Source organism: Typopeltis vanoorti, chromosome 3 (genome assembly GCF_054136105.1).
Source record: "Typopeltis vanoorti isolate ZY-2024b chromosome 3, IOZ_Tvanoo_1.0, whole genome shotgun sequence".
Classification (NCBI taxonomy): domain Eukaryota; kingdom Metazoa; phylum Arthropoda; class Arachnida; order Uropygi; family Thelyphonidae; genus Typopeltis; species Typopeltis vanoorti.
This window is the reverse complement of record NC_143551.1, coordinates 120,552,050-120,565,678: the sequence shown is the minus strand read 5'-3', so window position 1 is coordinate 120,565,678 and position 13,629 is coordinate 120,552,050. Positions and strand designations below refer to the sequence as shown.

Below are 13,629 nucleotides of genomic sequence, written 5' to 3'. Positions count from 1 at the left end.
TCATGCTTCTAATCTTTCTCAGGACTCTCATATCTGCAGTCTCTAGTCTTTGGTCAAGTGTTTTACTTCTGACCCAGCTCTCAGATCCATAAATTAAAACTGGTTTGAACACTGTCTTGTATACGGCTAATTTAGTGTTCCGACTAATTTCTCTCTTATTCCATATGAATTTATTCAGTTGATTTCCTACCATACCAGCTTTGTTGAGTCTGTTGTTTATTTCGATATTTAATGTACCACTTCACTAAAAATCGTGCCTAAGTAGCTGAAATGTTTTACTTGTTCCACAGGTTCTCCATTCACAAAACAGTTGACATTTTCAATGATTCTGCCTATTTTCATTGTCTTTGTCTTTTTATTGCTGACCTTCATACCATATCTATTACAACAGTTATTCAATTTAGTAAGAGAATCTTGCAGACTTTAGCAGATTTATTTAGAAGTATAACATCATCTGCATAAAGCAAAGAGCTGACATTAACATCTCCAATTTTGATATCATGTTTAACACGTTCGCTGCCAACTACGAGTATACTCATAGTTGGTAAACCAGCTACACAAGCCAGCTACGAGTATACTCGTATGACACCTACCTCCGGCAACGAGATTACTGTACTGACCTTGAAGAAGTGAAAATGCTTGGCTTGTGGAGCTAGCATCAAAATTGTGTATTCTCATAGATGGTATATGCTCTGCACAAGCCATCTACGAGTATACTCGTATGACGCTTACCGATGGCAACGAGATTACCGTACTGACCTTGAAGAAGTGAAATTTCTCGGCGTACGGGAACAGACTATGCCGAAGTAGCGTGGCAGCGAACGTGTTAATACCACTTTCCTTCATAATGTGATCCATATAGATAATGAATAACAGAGGGGATAATGAACATCCTTGTCTCACACCAGATTTAACATTAACCATCGTCCTGTACTTCCTTCAATTCTAACTGCTGACTTACAACTCAAATAAAGACTGAGTATTGCTTGATATAATGCCCCATTGACATCATATAACTGTAGCATATTGAATAGCTTTGCTCTTGGCACCTTGTCATATGCCTTTTCCAAATCGACAAAACTTAAATACAGATCTTTGTTATATTCCCATGATTTCTTCACTATTTGTCATAAAGTGAAAATCTGATCCTGACAGCCTCTATTTGACCTGAATCCCGCTTATTCTTCCACAATTCTTCTCAACAGTTTCTCAAGTATACTTGCATATATCTTACCAGGAACACTCAGTAGGGATATACCTCTGTAATTCTCACATTCAGTTTTATTTCCCTTTTTATATAAGGGTACTATGAGAGCTCTACTCCAATCGTCAGGAATTCGTCCCTCTGTCCAGGCTTTCTGAACTATGCAGTGCCACTGTAAGACTTTTATACCACCATACTTCAGCATTTCTGGTCGAATATCATCCACTCCTGCTGCCTTTCCACATTTCAAGCCTTTGATGGCTTTTTCTACTTCAAGTATGAATATGTATTCCTGACTGCATGCCTGGTCAGTGTTTTTTACCACTGTGCTATCACTGCTTGTTTCTTTTAGCAATTTTTCGAAGTAATTACTCCATACTTCAAGGATATCTTTTTCTCCTGTTTTCATGTCACCTTTATCATGTCTAACTCTTTCTATAGCGCTCTTTCCTCCATTTCTAAGTTTCTTCAACAATCTCCAGAATATTTTGCCACCTTCTTGATATTTATTTTCTATGTTCTTGCCAAAGTTCTCCCATGACTTTTGTTTAGCTAGTTTTACACACTGTTAAGCTTTCTTACATTTGTCTCTGTATTCTCTAAGAGCACAAGCTGACTTATTTGCCATTAGAACTCCATGGTGGACTTCCTGTGTCCACCAAGGAGTTCTAATTTTTCTATCTCCTTGCAGTCAACTTCACCACATGCCTCTCTAGCTGAATCAATCAGGGGTTTTCTTCAAGGATTGCCACTGAATCTCCAAGGTTTGGTTCCTGTTCTCAAACTCTTTCACTTTTCCTTCAATAATCTTTGTGTATTTTAGTCTACAGTTCACATCTGAGAGCTGTTCAACTTTTATTCGCTTTAAAACTTTCTTACATGTTATTCTTTTCAATATGAAATTCAATTTTATCCTGCTCAAGACTAAATAGTGATCACTTCCAATTTCAAATCCTACTGGACACTCTGGTGTCCTGCACCAGGGAGAAAACATTACTATGAACAATAACATAGTCACTGAGACTTTTCATATTCCTTGCCTCTTCTCTCCACGTGAATTTGTGCACATTTTTATGTTGGAACATGGTGTTAGTAATAACCAGTCCATGTCCTGAGCAGAAATCCAACAGGTATTTGCCATCATTATTAGCTTTGCCCTTTTCTCCAAATTTTCCCAAAACATTTTTGTATGTCTGACAATCACTTCCTACTCTGCTATTTAGATCCCCAACAAGGACCAACTTTTCCTTTTTCATTGTGTCAGTAGCTTTCTCTAGAGCCTCAAAAATTTCCTCCACTTCTACCTTAGTAGAATCTTCTGTGGGACCATATGCACAAATAAGTCTCATTGTCCAGTTCCCCATTCTGATATTTGCCCAAATCACTCTACTTGACACTGCATGCCATTCAAGAAGATTAGCCTCGTATTTTATGTTGAATACTATGGCTACTCCTTGGTTTCCTTGATTGTCATTGCCTGAATATAACATTTTGTATTTATTGCTCAGAAAGATCTCGCCAGTTTTTGTCTTTTTTGTTTCAATCACCCCTATTATGTCGATCTGGTACTTATCTAATTCCTCAACTAGCTCTATTTCTTTGCCATTCAGGCTTCTTATGTTGATAGTACCGATCTTTAACTCTGGTGATGTTGTGTTGGGGGGTGTGTTTTCAGATTTGTTTCAGTAGCTGACTTTTTTCTGTTCACCCTAGTTCCCTGGCGAAAACAATGGAGGCCTTGTTTAACCGGGCAACGCCCCAGCCGGCATGAAATTTTGTCATGTTGTACCATCATTTTGTATTTTGGTTTAGCCAATAGGAATACAATTTGGTCGGCTAAATCCCAAATTGCCAGCCCATCCTTGTTCGTTCAGTATCTAGGTAGATACCCAACAGGGTGCACCACGAGAAGGTGAGGATTGGACATTAGGTCAGAAGTTCTCCGCATTCCTTTAAAGGCTATGTGGAGGTCTCCTCTCAGTTTTATAGCTTTGACCCTTAAGTACCCCATATATATATATATATATATATATAAATTAATAATAAGGTGATACACCTTTTATACACAAGGTTTCCCATACACAAGGAGGTGATACACCTCCTTGTGTATGGGAAATATGACTTCTGTACTAATCATCCTTGGTATCTTCTTGGGTTCGGCTTTCATTCACTGAAGATGCCCTGAGAATTTACGTAAAATAAGTGTACTTATATTTTTTTATTTTTTTTTTTTTTTACTTTGATATATTCATTTGATTTTGCTGGTGCTAGTGATGGTTTTCTCTCCACTAGGGTGATATTATTTAAGTAACTATTAATAAGCATGCTGGTAGTTAATATTTGCACTATAGGATTACTTTTAACTGCATCTCAGCCACCATAATTTGATAGTAGCTCAGCTACAGCATTTGCTGGTGGTGTAGAATTGTTTCGATATTATGGATTATTTTATTTTTATTCTTACAACTGAAAGGTTTCTCATAATTAAATGCAGTTTTTCACATGAGATAATGGTACCATTTCCTCCAAGGGTGCAAACTCTAGGAATTAAAATTCCAAGACGTGAGGAGGCGAGACAGGTGACTAAGGTTTTAAAAGAGATAATAGGGACTAACAATATTTATTCTTTTTTGCTGTACAGTAGAGAGAAATATTTGGTTGCAGTTAAAAATGTGGAAACCGGGGATAAATTGTTGCAGGGTTTTACATTTCAAGGTAACACAGTAATTCCTGTAATTGTAGAAGCCAGGTAAGAATACTAAAAATCAAGAGATTTCCAATGGAGTATATAGAAAACAGTAATGAAATCCTGATCCAGATATTCTCAAAATGGAGGAGGGAGTAAAATTGGTAACATGCAAAAGGGTATCTCAGGTGAAGACTCCAACTGGTTTTCTAATGAAGTCACCTTTACAATGGACACGAAGATGTCCATTCCAAATTTTGCCAACATCAGTGCAATTTGAATTATGATTTTCAGAATACAGAAACAGTGTATGTTTCTATATTCATATGATCACTTGGGGAGCAACTGCCCAAGATTAAATGTTTTAATTGTATTGAAGATTAGACATATTGCTAAACAGTGTCCCAAACCCTGTTTCTGTCAGAAATGCAAAATTTCTGAACATTGCATTACTGCCTATCCTTTTAGAACTTTCAGCAAAAGAGTGGGAGTACTGGTAGAGACTATTAAAACAGCATGTACATGAGAGAAGCATATCCAGATGTTTCAGTTGACTAGTAAAGAGGGCACTTTCAAACGAACTGTACTTTCACGAAATGCATGTAATAATATGTTAGAAATTACTCTAAAAATTTCAGAACAGCAAAAACCACTTTCCTTGTCAAATACGAATGAAACAGTATTAGTTGTAATGAATAATAATGAATCTACTATGAGAACTGAACAGATATAAGACCAAATGCAAACAAATGAAACTGTTATATTGAGGAGAAATCAAAGAAAATGAAACAGAAAAGCAAGTAAGATCTCCTAAAGAACTTCATATCTGGAGAATATCATCAAAAACAAAAGATGAATTAATCAAAAAATAAAAAAATTGAGGAGAAACAGAAGAAATTACAAAGTAAAAGAAGCAAATGAAAACTCCTCTAGCTCAAGAGTTTATAGACTATGAGGAACCATCTCATGCTGATCAAGTTAAAAAGAGGGGTACGATTAAAGAAAATATATATAAAGTTCACTGATGCAAAGTTATCTCACTATGATTACATCTACATGAAAAGAAAATAACTAGCTTCCAAATAAAGAAAATAGTAGCCATGAATTTAAAATAATGGCAAGCAAATGTAAAAAGAACTGGAAGAGAATTTATAAGAAGCAGGTTACACAGTTGCTCTTCACAGATTGAAGACTTTGTGAGGTTCATCCATTAGACTTATCAGTTACACTTCACTAATCATATCTGCCTTCTGCATTTCCTCATTAAATGTACAAGGATTCCACCGTCCAATTAAACAAGAAGCTGTATGAAAACTTATGCTATGCTGTTATATGAGGTTTTTCCAAGGAACATACTTCTGCAGATATAAAAATATAAAAACTTTAACAGATACCCATTGGTTTAAAGTATGGATGGTTATACTTGTCTTTGGGTCAATCTGTAATATTCAAAGGGATGCAGAAGGGCAAATCTTGACACTGGACTGGAAATTAGAAGTGGAAAAGTTTACACAGTTAAAAAATGTCTTGCCAATGCTGAACTGCAGCTATATGGAGGATTCACAACCCTAATCTTCAGGCTTGCATTTACATGAATTGGTTCAAAGTATTGGTTATCCTCTTGATCGAATTTATATCTCTTTTTCATTATAAACTGAGTAATTCTGGTAAAACATGTTGATATCAATATGTCAGACCATGATTCAATCTTACTTAAATTCCACTGCATGGAACAAGTAGAAATCAGTTCCAAACAATGGGGACTTCTGCGAGATTTCCTATCAGTCTTTTCAGCCAAATTTCAGACCCTATGTTTAAAGTGGAATAATGTTACCTGGAACTGGGATGTGTGGTCAAAATTCAAACAAGCAGTAAAACAGTGATTCAGTGGGGAAAGGAACAAGCTTTCCTCAAAAGGAAAAAGTTGAAAGACCATATAAAGAGAGGTGTTCCAAAAACCAGTGCAATGGTATAGAACAGGGCTGTCCAACCTTAGGTAACCCTTGGGCCATATTAAAAAAAAGATTTATTCAAGGGCTGAATCCAGAATAATAAATACAGTACATATATTAAATTACTTGGAAAATCCTACCGTTAGTTAGGTTTAACAAGCACTTCGAAAATTTCATAAGAAAGAAAAGTCATGGTGCTTATAAAAGTTTTTATTGAAACAGTAGACAAGAAACAATAATTGTTTATTTCATTTTAGCGAGAGCTCTGCGGCAGTTTGGCTTTGTTTACTAAAGTACCTGTATCAACTTCATTTCCTGTAGTTGCCAATCGCAGTAAATTTGCAAAAAAATTATCTGTCAATGAACATCTGTACTTTGATTTAATGAATTTCATTGTTGAAAAAGTGCTTTCAGCCTCTATTTGGCCTGAATCCAGCTTGTTCTTCACCAAGCTTTTCTTCCACAATTCTTCTCAACCGTTTCTCAAGTATACTTGCATAGATCTTGCCAGGAACATTCAGTTTTATTTCCCTTTTTATATATGGGTACTATGAAAGCTCTACTCCAATCATCAGGAATTCGTCCCTCTGTCCAGGCTTTCTGAAGTATGCAGTGCAGCCACTGTAAGACTCTTATACCACCATACTTCAGCATTTCTGGTCAAATATCATCTACTCCTGCTGCCCTTCCACATTTCAAGCCTTTGATGGCGTTTTCTACTTCAAGTATGGATATGTATTCCTGACTGCATGCCTGGTCAGTGTTTTTTACCACTGTGCTGTCATCACTGCTTGTTTCATTTAGCAGTTTTTCGAAGTAATTACTCCATACTTCAAGGATATCTTTTTCTCCCATTTTCATGTCACCTTTACAGCACTCTTTCATGTCCTTTTACAGCACTCTTTCCTCCATTTTTAAGCTTCTTCAACAACCTCCAGAATATTTTGCCGCCACCTTGATATTTATTTTCTATATTCTTGCCAAAGTCCTCCCATGACTTTTGTTTAGCTAGTTTTACACAGTGTTTAGCTTTCTTACATTTGCCTCTGTTTTTTATATACAATTCAGAATATGAAATGTTGAAATCAATTTACATCCATAATAAAGTCAAAGTGACAACATTATTAAAACAAACTTTTGTAACTTATGAAGTTTTTTTGTATTAACCCCCCAACCGGCCACGACGTCTATAGATGTTCAGCTAAATCTGGGTGCGAAGCTCTAACATCCATTGAATAACATGGATAAGAAGTGCAGTTTGGTGTCACTATTTCATCCACATTGGCCGGTAGGGAGGTTAATGAAATGATCCCTGTCCATTCAGTATTTGTATGCTGTACAGTAAACACCTAGAAATACTGAGTGGTGCTGAAAAGTGATTTTGAGGTCTTCTTTTTTAAGATATATTTCCATGATTGCCGTGCATCAGAAATTAGCATTGTTGATTACTCCCACTCTTCTTACTGAAATTCTGTTAAGACCAATGCACAGCTAATCAAAGCACTCTTTACTGTTCAAACTCAAGCTTGCAGAGCAAAATATTTCTCTTTATTTATCACACCCACCCACCTGCTGCTACTGTCTTTTGAAACCATCCCCAACCACCAAATAACTTCTTGTATCGAGTTTTTCAAATAAAACTATTAGTTCAAAAATGCATTTGGCCTTTCCCTCAATTTCACTAGGAAATTATTGACCACCTCAAAATCATGTGCCATCAGAAATATGTTTTTAATCTTCTTTTACTGGAGTAAGAGAAGTATAACAGTCCATGTGTTCCTGATTCATAATTTTTGTCAGGAGCAATTTAGATGTTTTTATTCATATAAGTGTGAATATATGAGTTAAAGCATTGCTCGTGTGATTAAATTAATAATGATTTTGTCAACTAACAAAAATACCACATTTTGAAAAGGGATGATTGCAAAATGTTTTACTTTTTTTTTTTGTATTTTATTATTTCATATATATTTTTTTGGACTGGCCAATTTGATATTTTTATTAACCATCCCTTTCCTAATTGTTTTCAGAGAATCACAAGAGGAAAATCAAGTGGTAAGTATAATTTAAAAACAGCATTCAAAATGTGGTGCTATATATATATATATATATATGGGAATAAATTTTTAACTTGGGTATATTATATTAGGATAACCAAGCAATTTTATATGCTTGGTTATTTTAACTCCTAATCCCAAGTATGCAAACAATTAAGTTTGCACCTGAAACAAAGTTCAAGTCTAAAGATGGTACAACACCATATATATATATATATATATATATATATATATATATATATTGGGGGCGAATATTCCAGGTGTGCGGTGCTCATCCACGAAATATCAGTATCACCAATATTATATTTTTGCATTTATTCCCGTTAAAGACTCCCCTAATTGTTTGCAGACTCAATGTGAGCTCACCTAGTGACTGTGATTGGTTATTGTGACAACCAATCCAATTGAAAGTTATCACTTGTCATGAGTTGAGCATTTTCTGTATCCGATGGCTGTATTACAAACAGCTGTTACACGTTTTCTGGAACTGAAAATTTGAAAGTGGATGTTAGGAGAATAAACCTAAATGTTTCTCTTGCTTGTGCAGTGTAGCATCTGTTGAGGTTGCAAAATTTTGTAACGGTATAGAGACTTTTATTCTAGTCTTCAGGAACAACAGACAGTAAAAAATATCTATTCCTGAATAAAAATGAATATTCTGTGTATTATAAGATGTTGATGTACAAAAAAAAGCAGCACATGTGAGATTGATAGGATAGACGAACTGTTGATACCAAAAAAAAAAAAAAATCTAATGCATGTAGAATTCCCGAAAGTGTGGATAATTCTGATAATGATTGGATGTTATGTACGCTGAGTCTCAGTAAACAAAAGAAAATTCTTGGAAAACGGAGCAAAATATACACAACATGGGCAACAAATTTTACAAAATGATTTGCTGCTCCATCAAACCATATTTATTCCTGCCATACTCCCCGTCTCCTCGTAAGTTTTTTTTTTTAATTATGCTATCATAAATTCACTTATTCATGTCAAGACTTTATAGGATCGTGCTATTCGCTGTACCCAGCAGCTTATAGGAAACGAATAATAAATAATGTTAATTATTAATAATTCATTTGCCATTAATGAAAGTATTTATTCTCACATGTCTTATAAATGATGGTTCACATATTTTCATCTTTGAGTATTTCAAATATACTAACCAAATATAGCATTCTCCTTGTTTTCTAATAAATCCTAAAACAAACAGATTGTTCCTCCACTCTATGCAAAGTATTCAAAGTTATTCTTCAATTAATTGCATTGGACCAATTAAGATGAGTACTGATGCGCTATGCACTCTCAAAACTTTCATACATCAATAAAAATGCAATTATGTGGTCACATGCACCCACAGAGGGGGGGGAGGCACTCCTCCCTGGATCGAGTAAAAAAATTCCACATATTATAATTGTAAAAGTGATTGAGATATGTAACCTTACACCCTCGACCATGGGGCACTTTTTCTGTCTTACAATTTTATTATGGGTTGGCCTGTTTCAACCCATGGCGGGGTAGCCATAGAACATGTTTTATTGCAGCAATTTATTTATTTACTCACATGACTTTGTGAAACTGGCAAGTGAAATGTACAATGACAATCTCCAGAAACAAATGATGAAAATGTAAAAGTTCATTATCTATTCCTTCCTGTGCCGCCGCCCCCCGTAGTGTTACCTTGTCGTACGTTGTTGGTGCTTCAGACAAAAGAAGCCCCCCAGAGATGAAGCACAGGTATTAAAGACATTAAAGCTAATGTCTCAAACAAGGCATCCAAAAGGTACCTCCTGGACCACTTACAACAACTATGATGAATTGCAGCAATAAAGCACCTGTTCCTGTTTTTGGTTCATCTTTTTCTGATTTTTGAAAAAAATGTTTGTTACTGTTGTGAACAGCGACCAGATCATTTGCCCTCTGTGTCTAGTGAGTCACTGAGTGAAATGTGAATTGTAAATTCATAGTGAAACAAATTTAAACAAAAATACATTTTTAAAAGGTAAGTGTATGTAATTTAATATTATTTTGTTAGTTTTATGATTTTTTTAAACTGAAATAATTCAATTTAGGATTTTGGAATTAATTAGTTGATTTTTAATAAAATATGGCAGTCAATTTTTTTTTTATATATGAAATTGTGCTAAAAACTATTAATTCTAAATACTTTTTTTTTCCCCAAGAATTAAAGATCATTAAAATCGATGTAAAATGAAAATAATGTATTTATAGTTTACATTGACAAATAATTACATCAATAATAATAAAAATTTATTGATGTAATTATTTATTTCCTAGGCTTTGCACCCCTCCCCTGGAAAATTTTCTTCAATTTTCATGCATACGGTCAAATTGAAGCGAAATTTGTAGTGCAGGTTGCATAACCCACACGACAGCACACCCAACTGAAATGGGCATGTGACGCCACTGATATAAATGTGTGTGTGTGTGATCCATTGTTATCATTTCAATATTAAATTTAGATTTTCTGCTTTGACAGGGTATGTTCATTTAACTGCTCGCAGTTTTATTTGTATTGCTCTCTTATTATTTTTGCTATATTCAGAAACTGAAAGTTCTTGTTTCCTGGAATTTTTTAAAAATATATTTTCTCTCTCCCCACAAAAATGATTAAGTTCTCCTTTTTTCAAAGAAAAATTAATTGTATATTAATTATCCACAGTGATTATAGTCAATTTGCCTGCTCCCCCCCCCTCCCCAAAGTGCTTCAGTCAGTCAGTCTCTTTCTTAAACATCTCAGAGACTAAGAACACATGATAAGTTGTTTATAAAACCACCCTATATCCATTAATGTCTCTAGGTAGAATATTTTGAAATAGTACTTCAGGCTATTTTATGTTCCCAGGCAAATAAAAAATAGCACTTTAGATTATTACAGTAGAATAATTTTAAAGACACATTTAGTATAATGAGTTATCATTATACTAAATATGTTACACACTTGTTGCTTCTGGAACCAGAGATGTTCTAATTCTTCTTCTTTCCCATCTATCAGATGATAGATTGAATCTTACTAGCTATTTTTTTTTGCTTTCATCTTGGTAGTTTCATTAATTTGTCTAATTTTTGGAGTTTCTGCTACACATGCTAGTAGTAGTACTTGTCTTAACAACATATTAAATGTTGTTTAATGAAATAAATTAAATGAATAATAATATTAAAAGAGAAACTAAACAGTATTGTAAAGGACAGACTATTAGGGCGACAGTATGGATTCCAAAAAAGGCCAATCTTGCACTGACTTAATTTTCACTCTAAATATATTAATTGAAAAGTGAAGCGAATTATAAAGTTATTTAAAATATTAACTGATCTAAACATACTAAACCAGATCTTACAGTCTATTCAAGAAATATACATACCAAATAAAATAGCAGTCAAATGAAATCTGCTTGCTTACACTTGGATAAAGGATTAAACCAAGAATATAATATAATAATAGAATATAATTTCTTGGCATCAGTAATTTGTAGTATAACCAAGTGGAAAATCTTTTGACATCTTTTGCTAATTGTTTCCCTCAATATTTTAATAGTGCAGTCTGTCTTACTATTTCAGTGGAGTTTTGCTTTTTTAATTCTTTAAGAATGTGTTCAATATATTTTTTCTCTTATAGATCCAGTTTAATATTTGTTTTATACTTAGTTCTTTCTTTTGAATTAGTAATATTCTTTAGGTTCTTAGAGTACCATGAAAATCATGTTCTTATTCTTTAGAGTAGTTATTCAAGTATTTCTGTTTAATTTTCCTTATCTCCTTGTTTATTTTATGTTTTATATTTTTCATATCATATATTGAAGTATATAGTGCTTTTTGTAGATATCTTTGAAATGCAGTTCTCTTCACTAAGCTTTTTATTTCTTCTTTCTTCCATAGTCTTTATTTTATACTAATTGTTTTTTCTACTAATGCTTCCTATGGTGTTTTATATGCAGTGCTTTAATGGCTATCCATTTCTTTTTAATCTACTGTTTTTGGCTTTTGCTTTTTCAAGTGTATCTACCTTTTTTTTTCTGGTATAATAGGTATATCTTATACTTTCTTTCCAAATAATTGTACCATGTATTTTGTTTTTTTCTGTATGTATTTTATATTAGTATTTTATTTTAATATTTGATGACTTTGCTAGTTCTGTCATGAATGCATTGACTTGACTGAGTACTCACAATAGACTCTGGCAACTTATTCAACTCATTTACCACTCCCCAAGAGAAATATCTAGTCCTTATCCATTCCTTGCTAATGGCAGTCTTACTTGTTATCCAGGGATAATTCCTAGAAAGTGAGTGCTGAAATATTTCCTCTACATCAATCCTACAAAATCCTTTTTTGTAATCTAAATTTCTATCATATATCCTCTTTTCTTCCTTTTGTCCATCTTCTACAACCCACACTGTATTTTTCACTATATCCTACAGGAATCATGCTCTCCTACATAAACTCCCATGTAGGAAATTAACCAGGCTGCCTGATTGGAATATATTTTCTCATTTTGAAATTTAATGTTAAGGCATTCATCTGAACACTTAACAATAAAGCAATGATGTATGTAACAGATTGTATTATTCAGACAGCAACAACTGCAGTTCCAAAACCATCATCTAGATTTCTGCATTTGCCAAAGTCGTGGGCGAATCCTGAATGCCAAGCAGCCAAAAAGATCAAGATTAGAGTATGAAGTATATTGCATGGATACATATTACATTCAAATAGCTTTTAAACATATTCAGGCCAAAACATGGTATGCTAGATGTCAGAGTCAGAAACAATCTTAAATCTAATTTACATTATCTTTCATTCATGTAACCAGTATAAAAAATTGTATTGGATAAAATGCAGAAAATGTAAATTGCTATAGAACATGTCATTTAGATGTGTAGTTGCTGAACCCAAAGAAATTGTAGCCATTTTAGAGGAAATCTCTGCTAGACTCTCAGCAACAGCTTCCTTTTCCCCTTGAATTTTTTGATATTGAAAGAACAGGAGAAACAATGACCTAAAGTTTTTTTAAGGGCTAGAGCCATACAATCAGCTATTTGTTAAGGAGGAACTAAAAAGAACATTCACTCTCTCTCATGCCAGTGCAGTAGGGCCTGATGGCATTCATTATGATATAACATCTTCCATGGATCTCCATTTCTTACTATACAACAGAATACTTACTAAGGAGGAATTTCTGGATTCATAGCATAAATCAATGGCCACTGTCTCTGTGTCTTTGTAAGATGTTGGAGGAAATGGTAAATGTCAGACTTCTCTGGTATTTAGAAAGCTACAAACTTCTCTTCAACACACAATGTGGCTTTTATAGACACTGTTGGACATTGGACCATTTGGTCCATTTTAAAAGAAATATGTACAAGAGTAGAACATCTGGTTTCAGTTTTCTTTGACAAGGGAAAAAGCTCTTGACAAGCCTGGAAATATGAACATATTTAAAGACCTCTATAATAGGTCTCAGGGAGAACTTCCTGTTTTTATTTACACAGAGTAGATGGTACTGTATATGTTGATTACAGGCAACTTCAGCAAACAGTCAGCTGTATCTATCATGGACTCTTAGTGAAGGGTTTCTGGTTTTCAGCAGGAAAAAAAAGTGTAATAAAGTGGACTTTAATACACTTTTTTAAGTATTGCATGTACTTCTGCCAAAAAACATCCTCTTCACCCAATCCCATAATAAAGGATGGGATAGGCTATTATCCCAGT

At 34.1% G+C, this 13,629-nt stretch overlaps 1 protein-coding gene across 3 annotated transcripts in view; it reads left to right on the top strand.

Moving 5' to 3' along the window:
• The window catches only part of LOC150108520 (F-BAR domain only protein 2), a 521,764-nt gene that overhangs the window by 261,822 nt on the left and 246,313 nt on the right, over positions 1-13,629 (top strand). For all 3 annotated transcript variants that reach the window (XM_090390828.1, XM_090390826.1, XM_090390825.1), the window contains one exon: positions 7,873-7,897. In XM_090390828.1, the coding sequence (XP_090246954.1) occupies positions 7,873-7,897 (25 nt within the window). The remainder of the gene's footprint in view (positions 1-7,872; positions 7,898-13,629) is intronic.